Raw genomic sequence first — 23,431 nt, forward strand, 5'->3', positions numbered from 1 at the left:
TAAGGAAATAATTAACAAAATATTTATATAGCGGAAATTTTTATAGCTGAAAGGTCATTTAGCAATTTAAAAATAATAAAAAATTATTTAAGAAATAATACGGGCCAAACTCAACTCGGACATTTATCGCTAAAAGCGCTGGATTTAAACGAAGTCATTGATACTTTTGCGAAAACTGAAGGTGGGAAATATTGTAAATATAATTGTTATTTGGTCAGTTGGTAAGCCCGACCTTTATATAATAAACCCTTGAATTTTCTCTATTTCGTTTTACTAGCCAAACCTGCATCAAGTATTATTTGTAATTTGCCATGCAGTGCATAAAAAAGAGCTTAAGTAGCTTAGCATTTTTAAGGTATTTGTATATTTCATATTTTTATTTGATAAAATCTAATCAGTTTACATAGCATGGGGCCCCAGGGCTCTTGGTTACCTAGCTACGCCACTGGATAGATTGTGGAAACATTTAAACAAACAGAGAGCAAACATTGCAGGGAAGTGATTTTGCAAGAAAGATCCCTAAAATATACTAGACTAAGCTATAGGAACACGAAACACGGAAACTCATAACAGTCAAGAAAAAAGTAGATTTTTGATTTTTCATTAAAATTCAGCGTTAAAAAAATTATAAATAGAAGAAGATAGATGAAAAATATTTTTGGTGAGCAAATAATATTAAACTTTTTTATATATTGTAATGTTTATTTAAGATAATGTTAAACACAGTAATGCTTACATAAATGTTTAGTAAATTTTAATGAGTTATTGAGGATTAATGAATTTTGTATACTTAATTTAAAAAAAATTTCGCCGAAAGGTAAATATTATTTAATTCTTCATTCACTTTTAGGCTTCAACTTAAGTCTAAACTAGTGCTGCTATGCAAATAATCAAATAATTCTTTCATCCCAAAAAACTATTCAGTGTGTGTTTGAATAAATGTAAATAAACAAAACTTTTACTTTTCCCAAACGATGATGTAGCAAACGAAGTATTTTAATAATTTGCGCAGTCGCCCGTCGGGCCACACAAGATTCGTTTAGAGGCAGCCATCAGGTAGAACATAAAAAACACACACTACCTATAATAAGTCCTATACGAATAACAAAAAAAAAAACTGTTGTAGATGTATGTACATACATACTTGTATGTCGAATGTTATAAGCGCACATTTTTCGGCTGTTCACGGGTTTTATTAAGCGCAAATTGATTGCGCAAACGCAAGGGCAATTGACAAGTAGCGTTTATGACTTTTCACACCACTTTGGGGCAGCTACTAATAATAAATACAAACAATGTAATTATTTACCAAAAATATTTTAAACAGCTAACCGCTTAGTAATCGCTGGCAAATTTTGGTAAGGAAACATTTTTGACATTTTAATTGGTGGACTAACTTCATTGTTTATATGCATAGCATAAGGTGTGTTCGAAAATTGATATTTAATAATAAGAAAGTAAGGAAGAGCAAAGTTCGGGTGTAACCGGGCATTATATACTCTTGCAACTTGCAAGGATTAAAACCAGGGCAGTACTAGGGCGAGTTTCATCCGTTTTTATTCACTCTAATCACAAATATACACAGTTATAAATCTCTACATTTTATTAAGATAACTAACATATCGGCCGATATATACGGAAATTCGAAAATCTTTACATTTCGCGGTTATAGTTCAAACCATTAGTAACACACAGACATACTACTACCAGGAAAAGATTCTCTCTTATTAATTAATTAATTAATCCATTATAATTTTGTGGTAAAGATTTATAATGAATATAATTCTTTGTGTTGTAAGATATTTTAATAAATTTTCGATAATAAAAGTTAATAAAATCTACATATAATCCCCTGCAAACTTTTCATTCCAATAATAAACCAGATTTAAAATTGATTTTAAATAAGTTCGCTCACATGTTGCCTTAGCATAAGATGAAATTATACTTCGTTAAATAGTTTATGTTGATTTCCGGGTTCTAGATTTTAAATACAATTTTTGTGAAAAAAATTTCAAAATAATTCGGTGTGTTTGACTGATGTTTTGTTTCCGTCCGAATTCAGCCTTCTCGCACTTACATCAATTCAATTTTCACTTTTAATCAAACCGACGAGCCTGTTATCAAATGACTTGTCGATGAAGTTTGATATTTAACTCAATTTTGGGGTGACTCCGGACCACTAAAGTACCTGATGGGGTACTTTTTATGTCAGCTGATCTTGGAGGTTTGTCTTAATCTGTCGATGGGTGTTCAAAATTATAAAGAAACTATATGTATGTGATTTTGATGAAACAGCGTTCGAATCCTTAAACGAGAGACGGAAACTACATATAAAAAAAAGCTATCTTGTGACATGTATCGGAACAAAGAAACGATTCTGTGTGGTTCAACATTAGTACAATATTCCGATTACTTTTGTAAATATTGCAAATAGCTTCGGAATTCTTTAGCGGTTTTCAGTAGAACTGATTCTTGTCATTTTCAATGAAGTATGAAAGAAGACAAATAAGTAATAGAAAACCAATATTTTATAAAAAAAAATCTACAGACCCGATAGTATGTTGTTTTTGAAATGTTCTGAATGTTTTCAAAAGAACTGATCCCGAAGTGACCAAAAGTTGTAAAAGTTATTTGTTTTCATAGTAAAGATCTTGCCAACCGAAACTCGTAAAATCTACTAAATAACTCATTCTACAAACCGGACCAATTTATAGCAATACAACGAACTGTACTTGTTGTTGTATAGTTATGGCAAAAAAGTGTCGATTCATGATACTTAAACATATTTAAATACATAAGTAATTTGCATACATACATACATCCATGTATAAAGAATTATGCAGATAATGGATGTTCACCAAATTTCTTGTTTCTTTATATCATATCATCTTAAACGAATGTAGAACATTCCAGAACTAAGCAATATGGACTCATCAAAGCATAAATATATACAAATTGTTTGTTTCCTCGCAAATATCGTCATTCGATTCAGCAAAAAACAAAACAAAAAAACTTGTCAGTCTAGTCAAACTATGACAATGTATTAATGTATATGGAATTTATTATCGTCTTTCCAATACAACTTGAAAAGAAGTCTACAGAGATCCAAAGTTGTATCATCATTGACAAGTCCCAGCGACCAACTAAACAGACCGGTGAAAACAACGCAAAAACGTGCCACCGACGACTGATCGGCCGATGTGTCAGGTGCTCTGTCTTCAAGGTGAAACTGTCTGTTTATTTCACATAGTGCCGCTGGCTAGTTTAGCTTCTGTATACATTCAGATATATTACCCCTTAATTACCCACGATAAATATATACACAGTATATACAAGCATAATTATTTATGTACATATATACACATACTTATATCTTAGTATTAAAGAACAAACTAATATGTCGCACAAAATAAGTAAACGTCATCCTGCTTTGCAATTCCTTGTTTTGCCATTTTAACTAATCTTCTTACCTCTTATATACAGGGTGAAGATACTCACAACTTGTCATAACGCATCGTAAAATCATAAATTTTTACATTTATTGAAAATAAATCTTGTGCGAGTACATCCACAAATGAGTTTAGGCAAATATAAATTTCAACGCTACGTTTTCGGCTCGTGGTCTTTCCAAGAGAGTGGTGGTCTTGCTCTCCTCATCAGACGTTGTCATCGTTCATGCCTCTGCACCATATAGCAGGACGGGAATAATGAGTGACTTATAGAGTTTGGCCTTTTTTCGTCGAGGGACGGCTTTAATTGTCAATTGCCTGCTCAGTCCGAAGTAGCACCTGTTGGCAAGAGTTATTATGCGTTGGATATTGATGCTGACATTGTTGTTGCTGTTAATACTGGATCCAAGATAGACGAAATTATCTACGAATTCGAAGTTATGACAATCAACAGTGATGTGAGAGCCAAGTGGCGAGAGCGACGAATATTTGTTTGATGACAGGAAATAATTCGTCTTGCTTCTTCTTATCCACTCTGGATAAGGCAGAACTAACGGCGCGGGTGTTGAGGCCAGCAGCTGTACACTCTTATAAAAGATTGTACCTGCCCGATTCAGTTTGTCAGCTCGAATTATTTTCTCTAGCAGCAGGTTGAAGTAGTCGCACGATAGGGAGTCGTCTTGTCAGAAACCTCGTTTGGTATCGAATGGATCGGAGAGGTCTTTCCCTATCCTGGCGGAGCTTTTGATACTGCCCAACGTCAGTTTACACAGCCGCAACTTTGCGGGGATACCAAACTCAGACATAGCGGCATAAAGGCAGTTCCATTTCGTGCTGTCAAAAGCTGCTTTAAAATCGACGAAGAGGTAATGTGTCGATCGTCTTTTTACGGGTATTGTTTTCTTGTTTTCCATGTCTAAGGCCACACTGATAAGGTCCAATCAGTTTGTTGACGGTGGGCTTTAATTTTTCACACAGTACGCTCGATAGAACCTTATATGCGATGTTGAGGAGGCTAATCCCACGGTAGTTAGCGCAGATTGTGTAGTCTCCCTTTTGAGGATTGGGCAGAGCAAATTCCAATTGCCGGGTATGCTTTCATCCGAGCATATTCTTCAAAGAAGCTGATTCATGCTCCTTATCAGTGCTTCGCCGCCATGCTTGAATAGCTCGGCCGTCAATCCATCGGCCTCCGCTGCTTTGTTGTTCTGCAGACGGGTAATTCCAATTCGAACTTCTTCATGGTCGGGCAATGGAACGTCTGCTCCATCGTCATCGATTGTGGAATCGGTTTCGCCATCTCTTGGTGTTATGCTTCAGCAGTCTGGAGAAATGTTCCCTCCTAAATTTTTAAAAAATATAGTTTTCTGCTACCTTAATATGTTATTAATATGACACCAATAATATTCGTTTAAATGCATAATTATGACTCACTCTGTATATAATGGCTTAATATTTGCTTGATAAGTTTCATTGGTGATTATTAAAAAAAACTGACACCTACATACATATATTGTGTTCAGAATTAGCCAAACAACATTTCCGTTGTTGATAAAAACAGTTAAAAAAGCAGCAAGAAATTGGCCAAACCACTTCACCGGCAGACGCATTTCAGCTTGTCAATTGTTGAGCATTTACAAATTGCAATGATTGATTGATCGCCGGTAGTGCGTATATATTAAAATAAATATTCAATCGTGTTTATGTGTACACCCCTTAGACCCTGTAGGAAATGTTTCAGATATAGGGATTAATAAGTATGCCAATGTATTGTTATTACTTTGAATATTAGCAATACTCTATGAAGCAAAACTATATGTGGGACGAACTATTTTTATGTAATTATTGGTAATTATTTTAATCAATATTTAAATCAAGAAAGAGATTCTGCATTCGGTATATTACATTTAATAGAATTTTAAATAGTTTTTGCAACTAAAATTACACTGAAAACAAATCCTATGCGTATCAAAGTATTGGAAAAAATATAGGCTTAACATAGTATTATTAAATTTTTTTCAAAATTGTGAAGATCTTAAGAGATGAAGACAAATAAAAGCGAATATAAAAGATTTGCATTCAAAGATTATTCAATGACGATGAAACGTTATTCAGAAGTTATACAGTTCGTATTAAAATAATTTAAAAAATATATAATAACATGCCACGTTTTCTCTGGGATTAACTCCTAAGCTATTGAACCAGTTTAAGTACATAGAATTGAGTACACTATATCCAGTCTGATCCAACTTAAAAGATATAATAGTCATTATCTCAAATAGGCTCATAAAAGAACAATCCATAAAAAAATAAAAAAAAACTAATAATAATTATTATAATTTTGTGTAAAATGCCTAATAGAAAATTCATAATTTCTTCCACTAACAGGTATTGAATACTTTATTATAATACTATGTATTGTATACGATAACCATAGCAACGCGTTGCCAGATCCATTAGTATGATATACATGTATTGAAGATTTTATACGAATTATTTTCAATGAAAAGTTTATAACAATAGAACAATTGTAAATAAAATATTGAAATTTAAACAAATAATAGTTTGTCAAAAAAGTCTTGCGGTATTTTCGCTAGTTGGTGCTGAAAGCGACTAGTTCTAGTTTTATTCGTCACATCGGGTCATGCTATACCTTTTTGGAAAGCTCATTTCACGCGCTAACACGTGTTTGATTGATTGTCGTTTCTTTTAAGTGGTTCGTGAGTTATAGCGTCGCAAACATGGAGCAAAATAAAGAGAAAATACGGCATATTTTACAGTACTACTACGATAAAAGCAAAAATGCATCTCAAGCCGCCAATAAAATTTGTGCAGTTTATGGACCCGATACAGTTTCCATTTCCACTGCACAACGATGGTTTCAACGTTTTCGTTCTGGTGTAGAGGTGGTCGAAGATGCGCCACGCTCCGGAAGGCCTATCGTCGAAAATTGCGATAAAATCGCTGAATTGGTCGAAAGAGACCGGCATAGTAGCAGCCGTAACATCAGTCAAGAGCTGGGCATGAGTCATCAAAAATTCATTTCAATTTCAATAAAAAAAAAAATTCAATGAAAATACCGCAAGACTTTTTTGACAACCCATTATTATTTGTCATATTAAAAACGAGAAATAAAGGTATATATCTAATCGGTTGAAATACTCGAAGTAAATTCAGAGTGCTCCTACAGGGGACAACATATGTATATATGTATGTATACCTCATTCTTAACAACAATAAATGTTTAATTGTAGATGTCCGGTCAGCAGCTGTTCGAAGCTTCCTTATAAATAGCACATAATTACAATAACAGAGAAATAATAATATGGCGGAACGCACTATTAAACACAAATTTCGCACTGTTGACTACTCAATAGTTCCGTTTTAGCGCTTCCCGATTATTTTGTTTGAGCAATTTGAGTCAAATTGAAGAAATTAGTCAAAATGAGAAAAAATGTTAACTTCGGTTGCACCGAAGCTATATCAAACAACATGACTAGTAAGATCTAAACTAACCAGTTACGTTTTCAGGTTTAGTTATAAGTATAATTACTATAAGCAATGCACCTGTGAATGGTATTATAACTCCAGTGCAGCTGGTTTTTCTTGGTTTTTGGACAAGTAAGGCAATGCTAACAAGCATGCTATAAAGTTTCATTTCTTTTCAATGAAGCTATTGATAAATTTGACTTTTTTTAATAAGTGCAATCGAGGGCGTTTTTATCAAATTTTTAATATAAATGTTTTTGTATTCTGTAAACCCGGGATTACTTTACAGTGACTATATTCTTGTGGTCTAAGATTGGGAAAAATAGCTGGCTATCTTGTTGGACTAAATCCTGAAGTAAGAGTAGATATAGTATCAATTATACTTAGAAAATTTTTATAGAAATTTTCTACTTTTAACGTCCAAATGTTATTAAAGCCGCTATAGTATTCGACAATACGTTGGAATTGATCTGATGATTGTTTATCTTTTTTCTGCGAATCTAGGATCTTATGTGAATAATTAGTGACTTTATTCAGCTAAAAATGGATTATCAGATGAACTCTTTATTTCTACTGAATTACTTATATTAGTTAGGAACAATAATTACAAATTTTTGTGAATTAGTGCTTTTTAATACTCATCTGCCTCAATCTCACCCTCTGAGAGGTTAACATATGTAAGTACCCCACTGACTGTCATTATTCTAAAATACCTCATCGACTGTTGCTAATGTGACTTTTTTTGAAAAAAATACCATTAATTCATTTTAACAAATTTATTCTGTCCTTTTCTACAAATACCACAATGGAAAAAACAAACAAAATTGCAATACTTTGATTAATCTTTACCAAAAGTTCTAGCACCAAGAGTCTTACCCTCAGAAATTATAGTGGAATGATTTGTGTCATATATGTATGTATTAGGATGGGTCTGATCACGACTTACGAGCTTCTCTTTTTGTTCTTCAATTATGCCTACTCTACCCAAAATTGTTTGGAGAAAATGAAAAAGGTAACAATGGCTCCGGTCACCCGGTCGCAATACACGGTAGGTTAGATCCTGCAGTAAAAGCTTTTTTTCCAACAATGTCGAGTTGAAAATGATAATTCACTAAATAAAACTTCTTGGAAGCAAAGAGTTAAAGAATCTCAACTGAAAGTTCTTTTAGATATTTATTGCAGAGAACTATTTTAATTAACAAGTAAGGAAGGGCAAATTTCGAGTGTAACCGACCATTTGACACTCTCGCTAAGTAAAGTGATATATTTTAATTAAAAATAGGAAGAATGTACACTAGTATTATAAGGGAATTTGTTTTTAATCTCATTAAGATTCGTTAGAAATTGAACCATAGATGCGTTGTAGTGTCAACCGTTTGTTACAAGGGCACGCTGTCATTAATATTCTCTCTGAATATTAATACTAGCACTCACAGATTAACCGATATGTTCGGAAAAAACAGTCAAATGCACTACGGCTCACATATTTGGTGCTGGATTCTTGAAAAGTTATAGTTGAAATGCTAATTTTAGGCGTAGGATGAAATGAGGAGGGCAATATTTCTGCCAAGTTATATTCATTACTTCAGTGATGTTTGATTTGTGTACTGTAAAGTGAAAGAATCACATGGAATATAAAAATGTGTTATATGGGAAGTAGGCGTGGTTGTTAACAGATTTCGACCATTGTCAGAGTTTACGATAAGCATGATTTGATAACATCACACACTAAATTTGTTTGAAATTGAACAAGTATCTCCGGATATACCTGTAGCATTCCACCTAAAAGAAGGCCAATTTTTGCACCGACTCATTTAAAGCCCTTGCTTTTCATATTGCTTGTGAAATTTAAGGCATGTGGCGCATTTATTTAGTAAATTATCGGACTAATAGTAGTTTTAGACATAACTGTTATATGAGAAGTGGAAGTGGTTATATTTTGTTTTTACCACTTTTCGCTATATATGTATGAAGAGGGGCTGAAATCCTTCCTTTCAACAAGTTTGGTTAATTTAGCTTTAGCGGTTTGGAAGATAAGTTGATTAAACTATTTAGGGGGTGGGACCGCAGGCATTTTCAGCCCACAGGTGGTCCTTGCTACTACGATCCTCTGTAGCAAATCATATTATTCATTTATTAAATGCTCAGTTGACATTTTAAAGAATGCCGGGAAATATATGTAGAAAGTTTCATCAAGATATATCATTTTCTACTCAAGTTACAGCTTGCATAGACGGACGGATGGACAGACAATCACCCGGATTTCAATTCGGCTCTTCATCCTGATCATTTATATATATATATAACATATAGCTATCTCGATTGGTTTTAGATGATACAAACAACCGTTAGATTACAAAACTGTCATACTCTGTAACAAAATGTTGTGAAAGTATAGAAATAGAGTTGCAACTAACCGCTACAAACCTCTTACAAATAAATATTAATTTCAATTAAATCTTAATTATAAGATTTCAAACTTGAATTATTATAGAGCTTCCATTAATTCTGCTTTTCTTAGTAAAAGGCTTAAAATATTTCACTTGATTGCAATTTGCTTTTCACGCAAAATTATAATTCCACTTTCTCGTTTTCACGTTCTCGGTGTTTCTTTATAATCCCTTGCATTTTTTTTTTCATTTGCATGTGTTAATTTCTCTAATTGTTTGACATGTGGATTTAATTAGTAAAAGTGACATTTGATTAAGAGAGTAATTCGTATTTACTCGCACTTGAAAGATGAGAAATGTGAGAGATTTACATTTATTTAGCGGTTTACAATGTGTGGAATATGTGTATTCATTTACTGATAGAAAATGGTAATTTCATTTTCATCTCCCTATTGCAAGTAAGGATGAGCTAATTCTAGTCGAAACCGCATATTGTATATCTTTCCAGCAATAATGATGTTGCCTCATCAGAGCTGTAGGCCTAAGAAGAAAATACAGAGATCATTCTATAATATAGACATCAGAATCACACAATTGCTTCTAATGAGGAGTAGAAGAAGTTAAACCGAATCCTATATAGCACAAACTATAATTACACACACACAATTATAATTAATTTCTTTTTGCTCAAAACCAGCAAAATAATTTCCAAATATTCCTATTCACAGTACCTTGTAAAACTAACTTATCAACAACACATTTTTACATCGTTCACTTACTTATAACACACCTCTACAAAATGCAGGATATCTCAGCAAATATTGATGCATTTAAATGTCCAGATTATGACTGCATTCATGAAAATATTGAAGGTGCTCTGATTTTTAAGATAATTGAATATCTAATATTTCGATGAATATCTGCTTGTTGGTAATAAAAATTTAGTTTTCCAGTCATGATAAGGGTTCTGCGCACCTTTTTCTTGCATACAAACATCACGTGATCCTCACTCTCAGGCCTTTCAAAATATGCGAAAAATGTATTTATTTATTTATGTAACAGGAAGATAATTATAAATAATAACATATATAACACTTTAAAAGCACAAGCAACGTGGGTTATCCGCCTATGCGGCAAATTATACGGAACTATACGGCTTTACTAAAAATCAAACAAGGAGTTATCTACAATTACAGTCTACAAAATGTTCTATTTTACTCAATGAAAATCTCGCTTACGTTCCAAAAGTAGTACGCATAGAGTACTCAGAAACAATGAAGTCGTTAAATATCCAGATGTCGGTGCAATCTAGCAATGGATGTTAGTAAGAGCGTGAAACATCTATTCCATCAAAGCATATTATTTTAGTGGTATGTATATGAAAAAAATTTCGGAACATAGTATGGAAAAGTTGAAAGGTGGAATATTCGATGATTCTTAAATACCTCAATTATTGAAAGATACCGATTACATCAAAGTTATAACTGCTCTAGAAATTGAAGTTTGGAAAAGGTTTGTGTTTATAATGGAAAATTTCCTATGCAAACTATTTAAATTTAAGTGCGAATTTGAGTATCAAGTTAAATTATCTCCATAAAAAAATTGATGGATTTTTATACAATTTTGGAAATTATAGTGAGACGGAAGGAGAACGATTCAGCTAGGGTCTGAAAGTGATGGAAGAAAGGTATCAATGTTCATATTAACCGAAATATAATAACTCGTAATATGTAGCAGAAAATCAAAAGGAAGCACGTAAGTCTTTATATCAGTCATGGGATATCTAGGAAAATATGTGAGATGAATTTTTTGAATGTAGGATTCCCCGCTTTCATTCATGTTTGATACCAAGTCAATCTATGTTACATACGGAACGTATTTACGTACGTTTTTAATTAATAAACATTAATAATAATATAATAGTAATCTGCTATACATAATAAGTATTAAATTAAACCTCAGCAAGCAGATTAAATTTGAACTCGCGATCTATCGAGTGATTGTCGCGCACACAACAGACTCAGTTATAATAACTATCTCCTAAAAAATCTGAAAAGTACAGGTAAAAATCTGGCCTTTGATGAGTTGTTCTTTATCAGATCTCATATTCGCGGAATAATTTAGAACAGTGTAATAAATCTCCGCTTTATATCGTCGGTACACTCGTATATCGCTGCTAATAATGTGGGTTAAAATTGTGCTCAAAATTAATTAATTTGACCTTGAAATGGAAAGGAATTTTATCTGGAAGAGCAAAAAGCAAATATAAAAAGAACAAAGTCCATAAAACTCTTTAGCAGACAAAGCGTTATTCTTTTCATTTTCAGACGTTTCTTCTTGCCATTTTCTACAAGTCATTTCGCTAAAGGAATATAATCGCATTACTAAATATGCGCGCGCAAGTGGAGCGTAATGAGTAGTTGTGGAGCTGAAGGGGCGAAATAATAGCATTGGTAGGAGCAGCAGCTTAAGGCCAATAACAGCACACACACACATATGTGTACCTCCTGAAATATCTCTGCGTTAAAATCAGCATTACGCGCGCACTCCTAGTAAATACTTTGGTATGGACGATGAAGTTACTAAGAAAGTGTGTATGTATGTATGTGGTTCGTTGTTGCCATATGTAAGACGATTTCGACGATGACGAAACAAAAGAGCAAAACACAATCAAGTGAAAACAAAAACTTGATAGGAGCCAATTAAAAATTTATAGAATTTTTTGTGCGTTTCTAGACCTGTTAATAATACTAATTATTTATGATTTTGAACATGGATAGTGTTGTGAAGACGCGCGCGCCGCGCATACAGTTGACGTCTGCCAGTGGCGTCAACGTGCTGGATAGACGTACGGACGGACAGAATGTATGGGAGTATAGGCAAACTGTCCGTTTAGTCATTTGGATGAACAATTTTACGCACACAAACAAATAAGTTAGCTGATATTAACTGTATATATATGTATGTGTGTGTAACTATATTCACATGTGTGAGTGTTTGTGTAAGCTTGCTTGTGAGTGCTTATAGCAAGCGCTTGCAAATTGCTATTGGCGACGTAGAATCGTTGAATAGGCGACTTAAAAGTAAATACCACAAGCGAACGTTAAGAACTACAACAATAATAACAGCGAGTCTAAAAATACACACATATGCGCACACACACACTAGCGTACAAGCAGTAATGAAGCAAAAGCGCAAAGGCTTTGTGGCCGCGCGGAGCCACCGAAAAAGATTATAAATGCCTGCGTTTGTCCAGAACTGTTTTACAGTTTAGCATTGAACTCGGCCAAGAGTTCGCAAAAACTTATTCCAACGCCAATATTTGCTGAACACAACACGAGTGCGCGACCGTGCCGCGTAAGGCCGCTACGTAACGTCAATTTAACGCAGTGGCTATTGATGAGTTGACTAAATTTGAAAAATTAATTGTAGCAACAATACAGTGGCCGTTAGGCATTGCAATTTTTCGTTTATAGGAATTCCAAAATAAACAAGGAAAAATAAATTTTTGTTTTTTTTTTTCATCGAGCAGTTTATGATAAAAACCGTCGCGTAGCGAGTTCAGTCAAAAATACGCACAGGATCGCGTCCTTACATACAGAACGCGCTTATAATAAATCAGCAAGTTCGTCGCTAAAGTCTTTTATTTTGTACGCCGCGTCTACCTAAATCGAGTGCGCGCAACAGCTAACTGATTCCACTCAACTTATTTTGTGCGCAAATCAAATCAGTAACACGAGCGCTTGTTGTCAGGCGGCGCATAGCAACCGATTGTCAAAAAATCCACAAATAAATAAAATGTGCGCTGCGCAACAATGTTTGGTCCTTGCGACCGTCATCAGCAACTGTCTGTTGCTCATCTCGGCGGCCAGCAGCAATTTTCGTACGTTCCCTTTAACCAGCTACATATTTTGTTATTGTTGTGTTAATTTGCTGCGACATTGACTGCGTTCTCGCAGCCTCCGCGGCACATTTGATTTATAATTGCAGTTATGTTTGCCACAACATTTCGCTTTATACTCATGTCTGTTTGTTTGTATTTTGTTGTTTTCACTTTTAGCCGCTGACATACCGCGCTGCCGCGCAGGCGACACAGACTGCATAACGCGCACATCGGCGAGTTTGGTGCATCAGTATGCGCGCACCGGCTACCCATCGGCGGGCTTTCCAATCATTGAACCCTTCATTGTGAAGCGCTTCGACATTTCGGATGGCCGCACCGGCTCGCTGAATTTGAAATTGAATTTCCGTGATGTGCATGTTGAGGGATTGTCCGCCGTCAAGTTTGATCGTTCTGTGTGAGTTGATTTTTTGATTTTTTTTTTCAACAATTTGTTAAAGTACAAACTTAATTTGTATGTATGAGCGGCGTCAAAATCTTTTATTTGGAGTCCTCATTGAAATTTCGTACGCGGTGTACTTGTGCGCCAAAAGCATTCTTCCGCTTTGTTCAGCACACTCGCCGTGACTATGTTCGAGACAATTCAATATCGATATACTCGAAAAAAATTACGAAGCTTTGCCTTTGGTTTTACTTTAAAGAATGAAGACTATTATATAACTGGGCGGAAAAGTAAAATGTAAAAGTAATCGGGTTTATAATACTATTTGGGTAAAACAGCAGAGCTATGCATATAAATTACCGAGTTTCTAATCCTACCTTGGGTATGTTATGATTTTGCTGCCATCTCCAAGATACTAATAACATATAAAGCTTTTTTATGTCAAAAACACCTCCGAAATCGCATAAGTTTCTAATGGGAAATCATCATAAGCAAACGTTTTCAATTATTTCAACATTCGCTTACACCGGAAATCTGTTGATTAACCAAGCGAGTTTCACTCAAGATACACTACCAAACTTAAGCAATTTTAATAAATTTTAAATAATTTAAACTGTTATTTCTATTGATCACAAATAATTCATGAAGTACGCAAAACCTACATGTTCCTTTATTATTGTTAACGGCAGTAAAGAATAGAGGACGGGAGATCGGAGACAATTTCTCTCAGGCCTAGAGTTTTCAAGAGCCCTGGTGCTCTGCAACAATGTTTTGCAGATATGTTTCTAGGGTGCACGGTTTTCTCTTTGAGGCCTTGCCTAACGGTATTAATTTTGAAGCCATCTTTCAAAAGTACTTCGAACAGTAGGAGCAGCCTTATTTGAACCTGTGATAAATCTATACTAATATTATAAATGGAAAGATCTGATGGCTTGGTTTTTTGAATAGAAAGACTCCGAAACTACTTGAAAAATTATAAAAATTCCTAAATCGTTGCTGAATTCCATTTTAAAGAGAAAAGTTATCTTTTCTAAAGCGTTAATTATGTAACTCAAGAGTTAAAAACATCGCATAAAAAATTACATCACGTGCGCCACGGTGCGGTCGTCTTCGGAATTGAATCAAATAATATTAAAAGTTGGATGTTCACAACTCATCGTTTATATGAGGTCCTCTACCTCCAAGTGGCATGGCAAAATGACACTCCACTCAGATAAAAATTTCATAGAATTTAAAACTGGCTCAGCTCTCAAAGTAATGCTCTATTCAGTGTATACGTGTTATTGACTTCGTTAGTAATTGTTTGAATAATTTTAGTGAAATTACTATTTTGAAGTCGTTTATTTTTGAAATCACCAATATGAGCACGGAAAGAAATAATCGAGTTGATGTTGTTACTTTTGTGTTTTGTATTATTAGTATTTCCAAAAAAGTTAAAAATGTGCCATAAGAACCATACATTTTCTAAAGTATTTTATAGCACCTAGACACCCTAATGTTTACGTAAATAAGAAATTTAAGAATGCGATTACAACAACTAATAATAATAATGCTCATTTATGTCACATCATGCTTACTTTGATATTAAGTTCTGAAATCTTCTTAATGCTGTTTGTTAGAATACCAGTGTAACCACTATTTAGTTGCTGTAGGTTCAAAGTCTACGGCGCATATTTTGAAAATCAGAGAATATTCTACTTTTTTACAAGTACTCATATTTACACATTCGCATATTTGTATAAAGTCCCTCAGAATTCCAATTGTGTATAAAAAATTGCCACCATTCTCCAACTTTTTGGATAGTATGAACTGCTGTTTTATTGTTATTATATATAATGCTGCAAAAAATCTGCGCCTAACATTTTCGAAAACTATTTGCATAAATTATTTTTATTAAAAAATTCTTCTTCGCTTTGAATTTATCCACACGCGGTTCATTCACCTAATGTGTTGTTTTATTTAACATTGATTTGTTTGCTAACTGATTTTCAGCTATTTGTCAACGCACATACAGACAAACATATGTACACTTATTTGACATTTTCACATGTATTTTGAGTACACAGTATTCACTTTTATTTAATTTATTTTAATCTTATGCGTTATTTGTTTTATATTTCTTTTTTCACTTGATTTTCTGGGCATGAGCGAATATTTTTGAAAAAGTTTAGCGACAAAAACAATAACTGTAATATTGCCATTCCCCTCTATTTGAGCTATGACGAACGCATTTTTGCAAGGCCAAACGGCGACAACGAGCTTACTTATTAATAAAACAAGAAAAAACGTTAACTTCGGCTGCACCGAAGCTAATATACCCTTCACAGGTGCATTTCTTTTAGTAACTATGTGTCCAGTTTGTATGGAAGCTATATGCTATAGTAATCCGTTCTGAACAATTTTTCGGAGATTATGTAATTACAGTAATCCATGTAAAATTTCGTGAAGATACCACGTTAAATGCGAAAGTTTTCCATATAAGCCTCTGAACAATTTCTTCCGATATTACATTATTTCTATGAACAATAACTTATACCAAATTTCGTGAAGATAATGGGTTGTCAAAAAAGTCTTGCGGTATTTTTAGTGATTTTTTTTTTTTTATTGAAATTGAAATGAATTTTTGATGACTCATGCCCAGCTCTTGACCGATGCTACGGCTGCTACTATGCCCGGCTCTTTCGACCAATTCAGCGATTTTATCGCAATTTTCGACGACAGGCCTTCCGAAGCGTGGCGCATCTTCGACCACCTCTACACCAGAACGAAAACGTTGCAACCATCGTTGTGCGGTGGAAATGGAAACTGTATCGGGTCCATAAACTGCACAAATTTTATTGGCGGCTTGAGATGCATTTTGCCTTTATCGTAGTGGTATTGTAAAATATGCCGTATTTTCTCTTTATTTTGCTCCATGTTTGCGACGCTATAACTCACGAACGACTTAAAAGAAACGACAATCAATCAAACACGTGTTAGCCCGTGAAATGAGTTTTCCAAAAACGTATAGCATGACCCGATGTGACGAATAAAACTAGAACTACGCGCTTTCAGCGCCAACTAACGAAAGTACAGGCAGACAGACGGACGGACAGACGGACAAACAGAGAGACAGACGGACATGGCTAAATCGACTCCAGCTCAACATACGCATCATTTATGTATAAACTTTATATACATCCCGATGCTTCCTTCTGGGTGTTACAAACTTCGTGACAAACTTAATATACCCTGTTCAGGGTATAAATATATTAATTTTATTTGGCATATTATTTTAGTCAAAACTATATTTTTATAAACTTTATTTTAATAAGTTATATCAATATTCTCTATTCTTATTTTTTATTTTACAGTTATTGTGCTTTTTTTTAATATTTTACTTCTCTTAATTATTGTTCTTCTTCATGTTTGCTTTCATTACTTCCTAAAAAATTAATTTTCGTAGAAATCATATTTGCTCAGAAGTCGCTTCTTTGTTGTTCTTGTAACTACTTTAAAACAATAATGAGAGAACCCTCTTTGACCCCTATAACGCAGAGAAGTTATTACTTCATCGATACCGCCTTCTCCCTACATATATCATAAATTAATACTTTACAGAGTAAAAATTGAGTTTGGTACACGGTTGAAATAGGCAATCGCTCTATAATGAAACTAACAGCGCGTGTTTTAAAGATAATCAGCATACAGCATACGCTCATACGTTTTTGGAAAGACTGTATCAGAGCGATTTAGTTCTCAAGCTCGTATAATTTTCTTCGATATTCGATTAAAGTATCTATTATTATCGAGTAGTTAAAGGATGTTCTTCCCACTGACTAAGCTGTTGGCCAACATAACAGTAAAAAATATACCTAGGTAAAAATTTCTGAGATTGTAATAAAGACATTGTCTTATAGAGCTTTTGAAAATACCCATAGGTCTTGTCCAAGTTTTGACGCGGGTGAATAGCGAGCGAATTATAGCCTTTTTCGGACAGGAAACACTGATAAATTCCAGCCAGTTCTTGAAAGTGAATCAAGTTAGATTGAATTTGCTTTCGTTGTCACGTTTTCCTTTCTAGCAACTTCTTCCCATCATTGCGAAATAACTCAGTGCAGTATTCATCAACACCGGCTTTGGTATTTCTATGTACTTCTTATAGTAGATCGTCTGCTGCATATAGCTCCGAATTTGAGCATCCCTAAACCAAATGTATTCTGCATGTCAGTTACTGAGTCGACAGTTTTTTTGGACATTCTTTTCCCTACGGAACTCCTCATTTAACTAAACTGTCCGCTATTGGACCGCTATAGTATATAGCTTCCATTTAAACCAAACGATCAAGATCAAGATAAAGGTCTTCATAAAAAATATTTCTTTTAAATAACCTTAATTAGACTTGACCATTGCTTATATCAAACAAAGTGCTTCCAAAATACTATCAAAACGTTTTCCCTTCGAGGCAAACCATTAGCATGCACCTGTGAAGAATGTTATAGTTTCGGTGAAGCCGAGGATAAGATTTTTTTGATTTTACTTGTCTGGTAAACTGTTTGAAACGATGGATTGAAAAAACACATGACTACCTACACTTAAGTATTCAGTGCCTTATTGTGTTAAATTTTCTAGATTTTTAAATATTTATTTCACAAGAATTCATTATTTTCACAACTGTATATTTTACAGTGGTTTCGAACGCGATCCTGCCACAAGCAAATTTGAAATGTACGGTTCATTTCCAAAAATCGCGCTACGGGGTAAATATGTCGCCGACGGACGCATACTGATTTTGCCCATCAAAGGTGATGGTGACGCCGATATTGTGCTACACAACCCCAAATTCTCCGTAAAATTCAAGCCAGCACTTCATCCCAGGGATGGCAAGACATACCTTAGCGTGGACAAACTGAAAGTGTTGGTGGAACCAGAGAGGTAATAGCAAAAATGTTTGGTTTTGATAAGCATTTCAAATAATTTGTCATCATATTTAACCCTTAGAATGAGTATCAAGCTGACAAATCTGTTTAACGGTGATCCAGCACTCGGTAGCAATCTGAATGAGTTTTTGAATCAAAACTGGAATGAGGTTTGGACTGAACTGCAACCCTCCGTACACGTGGCCATTGCTGAGGTGGTGAAGAGTATATTGCAGACACTCTTCAAGCGTTTCGCCTACGATGATTTATATGAGGACTAAATGAGCACTTAAAGTTAGCATATTGACTATATATATATGTATGCATAAGTAAGTGGGTCTGAAGGAAACCTAATGCTGTATTTCACTTTCGGTTTTATTATTAAATGGGTATTTTAATTTATTTACATATTAAGTGGTTGTCGAATTTGAACGTTTTATATGTATGTGGTGTAATAGAAGAGAGCAACAATTTTATCGTGATAGAATTGGCTTACGAAAAATTTTGTTTGTGTGTTGTTCTATTTGTTATGAATTCCTAATCTTAAAATAACTTTAAACAATATATCGTGTGATTTTGGCTTAAAATTTTATAAATTTTTTTAAAACTTTATACCAACTATAAATTCATAAGTTAATAAATAATTGGATGAAAACAAAATTGACATTTGTTGTTAGCTACTAATAATATATATATGCCTATATATGTCAGCAAGGATTATTAGTAAGGACAACCGGATGTCATAATAAACTATATAAATGAAATCATTTCCTACAATATATTTAATAATTGTTTCGAGGGTATTAGGACCACCTTTACATACATATGTACATATTTTTTTCTGCGCCTTATTTTATAAGAAACCTATGAGGGAATATAAATACAACCTTCTACTTCGATCGCCAGATTGCTGAGTTACATTCTTAGTCAGTTGTAGCAATATCTTACATTTACAGAACACATTTGTTCCAATTTGAAATTTCAGTCTTTGATACGATTAAATATATAACCATGAAGATCATTTACATATGCAGCCTATATGTATAAAACTCACTCAAAGATTTGCATAAATAATATCGGCAATTAGTCGTCCAGAGCCGGAAACAGCCGCAAATATTATTTTAACTGAGCTCGAACCTGCTAAATTTTACAGAGATTGGAACTTTAGCCTACATTTAAGAAAGGTAACACTAACTCTTACTGGGAGGACAGAAGATTGTTCGTCAATCTTTACTGACTTTGTGCTTATATTCATCCATGATGAGGAGCGACCTTACTGATGACAATGCAATGGTGCGATCATCTAATCTGGGAGTCCATTTAAACTGCACATGCAAACCCTTTCGATAATTGTTTCCCAAAATTGATACAACCTTTTAATGTTCGTGTCAAGTTCGGTCTCCTTATATCAGGCATTACAATTTGCCAGCAATTTCTTTACCACGCGTAATGTTTGTCTGGCGATTTTTATCATAAAAAGATTAACAACGAGACGAGCTATCAATTTGAAATTTTATTTTTATTATTTCCAATGAAATCACCACTTCAAAAACTTTAATAGTGTTGAAAAAGTGTTTTTGAGAATAAAACTCATCGAAAACTTAACTCATGCCAACTCTGTTAATGACGATAACATCGAAAAAGTTAAAAAAAGGTACTGGAAAACCGTCGCGTTTGCGTCAGAAAGATATCGATCTTATGGATCGACTCAGCACATTTTGGTTAAGGTTTTGGGTATAGAGCGTGACAATGCTAGACCCTTACCAAAAGACCTGAAGTTTTTGCAAAAACGATGTCGAGTAAAGGTTCACGAAAAATGCTTAACAAAGGGTTTGAAGATCCAACATTCATCAAACGCATAATTTCTGATAACGAAGCATGGATTTAAGAAAATGACGGAAAACTTTTCACAGCCTTAAGTAAATATTCATATCTAAGTTAATAAATGGTCAAGCCTTTACTTAACTTAATTTTCACACAGAGGATAGTCATGCGTGAAGTTATGTTCTTGTTACCGTTTAACTCATGACAGGTTTTTTATGTCGTTATAAGCCGTTTGTCACATGACTAGGATTACAGAATTACCATACATGGCTATTAAGGTAGTTAAAGCTAATCGATATGTCAACGTTTAGATAGCAAGTTTACTACTAGTATATCCACATGTCGTAATTAATGTAGCGGATTAACACTTTAACCTGAGTATTTATAATTCATGATTGAAATATTCCAATATAAGAAAACGGTGAATTTTACTTCTATTTAATTATAATTGCATAATACTGATCACTGGGACCACACTTTAGTGCTACTTCAATGAATCTACAGATTATTTCCAACCAGTTGAGAACTTAAGGCAAGAAAGATCGATGTTCCACTAATGTTTCAAAGGAACACGAACCTCGTCAGAGACTCCCTAAAAAATCAAAAAGTGTAGTTCAAAGTTTAAGTGGTGTCATAATGCATTATATTATTTATTATTTAATTATTTTTTATTATTTAATTTGAAAAAATCACACACAACTGTTTTAAGAATTTGTAGCACTCCATTTTCAATCGATAACGTTGCTAAGCTTGTCAGTCCTTCTACACACATTGTCGTCAATAAATTTCGAACGATATAACTATATTTTATTCGTCTGAACAAATATAATTTCATAGTTCAATGGGGAACTTTTCCGTTGCATCTACTTATATCCGTCAACCCAACGTGAGTTAATAATATTTCTAATTTTTCATATTGTTCAATAATGACGGGTCAACATTAAGCAAAATTCCTACAGTTTGAATAACTTTCTTCAATGAATCGTATCTTTCATAGACCGAAGACAGTACAGTATCAATAATGGCAAGAGTAAAGTAGAAATTGATTTGAAAATTTTGCTTAACATCGCGAATCGGCTCATTTTCCCCTCATAATTGAATTGTCTTTTTTATTTTTTCAATCGAGTATTGCTGTCGTTTCTGATTTGATTGTACATACATACCATTGTATAAACCCACAAGTAATCAACCCTAAATTCTCCACTAATACATATGCAAATTAACCAAAAAAAATGGGTATCCGGGACGAGTTGTCTAATGCTAAAACGTTTAAATACCTCAAAAAATGCTCAAATCGGCTATAGTGTGTTATCGTGTTACGTTTCAAATAAGTTTCAATTATTGAAAATTAAATTTACATAACGTTGTGCGCTGGGTTTGGGACCCGCTACGTAAAAAACTCTACCAATGAAAAGGAAAAAACAGCCTCGGATAAGTGACCCCCTTTTAATTACGATCCGTTAAAATACGCGTGAAAAGAAGATTGACACCACATCTTCTTCGATTTTAAAGCTGCTTTTGACAGCGCGAAAAGAAGCTGCCTTTACGCCGCTATGTCTGAATTTTGTATCCCCGCAAAACTAATACGGCTGTGTAAACTGACGTTGAGCAATACCAAAAGCTCCGTCAGGATCGGGAAGGACCTCCCCGAGCCGTTCGATACCAAACGAAGTTTCAGACTACATATCGTGCGACTTCTTCAGTCTGCTATTGGAGAAACTAATTCGAGATGCCAAACTTAGTCGAGCAGGTACAATCCTCTACAAGAGTGTACAGCTGCTGGCGTATGCCGATGATATTGATATCATTGGCCTCAACCACAGCGCTGTTAGTTCTGCTTTCTCCAGAATGGATAAGGAAGTAAAGCAAATGGCTCACCAGCAAACAGTCGTCGCACTCACGACTTGGCTTCCACATTCATAATTTCGAAGATGTAGATAATCTCGTTTATCTTGGAACCAGTATTAACAATAAACAACAACGTCAGTCTCGAAATCCATCGCAGAATAACTCTTGCCAACAGGTGCTACTTCGGACTGAGTAGGCACTTGAGAAGTAAAGTCCTTTCTCGACGAACAATGGCAAAACTCTATAAGTCACTCATTACTCCCGTCCTGCTATATGGTGCAGAGGCATGGACGATGACAAAAGGACGTTACGAGTTTTCCTAAGAAAGGAAGGGCATGTTCGATGTTATACGATGACATTGACATACTGCAAGGAGTTAATAGACAGCGGCTGCACTGGCTAGATCATGTCATCTGTATGGGTGAAAACACTCCAGCTCTGAAAGTATTCGACGCAGTACACGCCGTTTTCACTAATATTTTCCATTAATAATATCTGGTGTTATTATTTTACATTCCTTTTATTTAAATATCTGTGCCCGGTTGTTGAAAATCGTGATATTAGTTATATGGGGGCTAGGTAAAGCTTACGCCCAAGTTTATCTATTTTAAGCGCAAATATGTATACTTTATTATAAGTAAAACACGCTCTATCATTTTTATTGAGATAACTCAAATATTGGCCGTATATGCGGTATAAAATCTCCCGGAAGTTCGAAAGTCTTTATATTGGGTATATGGGGTCTCAGGGAAATATTGACCCGATTCAGCACATTTTGACATACAGATATATTATTATCATTAGTGCAAAGTTTTATCTCGTTATCTCGTCTTATGATTTGTATACAGGAAAGTGACGGAATCAAAAGGAATTTAAAATTGTGATTTAGAGTAAGTAGGCGTGGTTGTAGTCCGATTTTATCCATTTGCACACTGTTACATAGAATGGTAAAATAATGTCGAGCAGGTCTCGAGATAAGGAATTTCACCTAAAATGGGGTGGTACCTCGCCTATTTGGCACCTGCTCTTACATAGCTGTTTATTACCATCTTGACAGTAAAGTTTAATGTCTGTGGAGTTTTTGATTATTGATTATTATTATTATAGGGCTTTTAATAGGTAAGCGGGTTTATGATCTGATCATTCCATTTTCACATTGCCAATAGGGGTTCTTTTAGGATTTATCTCAAGCGAATTTGGTTATTGCGGCTTAAGCGTCTTCAGAGATATGTATTTTGAACCCATTAGTG

The 23,431-nt window shown here is 34.4% G+C and overlaps 1 protein-coding gene across 1 annotated transcript; it reads left to right on the plus strand.

Annotated features, from left to right (window-relative positions):
* The first annotated feature begins 12,609 nt into the window (after positions 1–12,609).
* On the plus strand, positions 12,610–19,276 carry LOC120766596 (protein takeout-like). The gene is made up of 4 exons (XM_040092200.1): positions 12,610–13,211; positions 13,389–13,626; positions 18,280–18,525; positions 18,592–19,276. The coding sequence occupies exons 1-4, from the start codon at positions 13,127–13,129 to the stop codon at positions 18,788–18,790; spliced, it is 768 nt and encodes a 255-aa protein (XP_039948134.1). The 5' UTR covers positions 12,610–13,126; the 3' UTR covers positions 18,791–19,276.
* Positions 19,277–23,431: the final 4,155 nt, after the last annotated feature.

The sequence above is a fragment of the Bactrocera tryoni genome, chromosome 1 (genome assembly GCF_016617805.1).
Source record: "Bactrocera tryoni isolate S06 chromosome 1, CSIRO_BtryS06_freeze2, whole genome shotgun sequence".
NCBI classification, from domain to species: Eukaryota; Metazoa; Arthropoda; class Insecta; order Diptera; family Tephritidae; genus Bactrocera; species Bactrocera tryoni.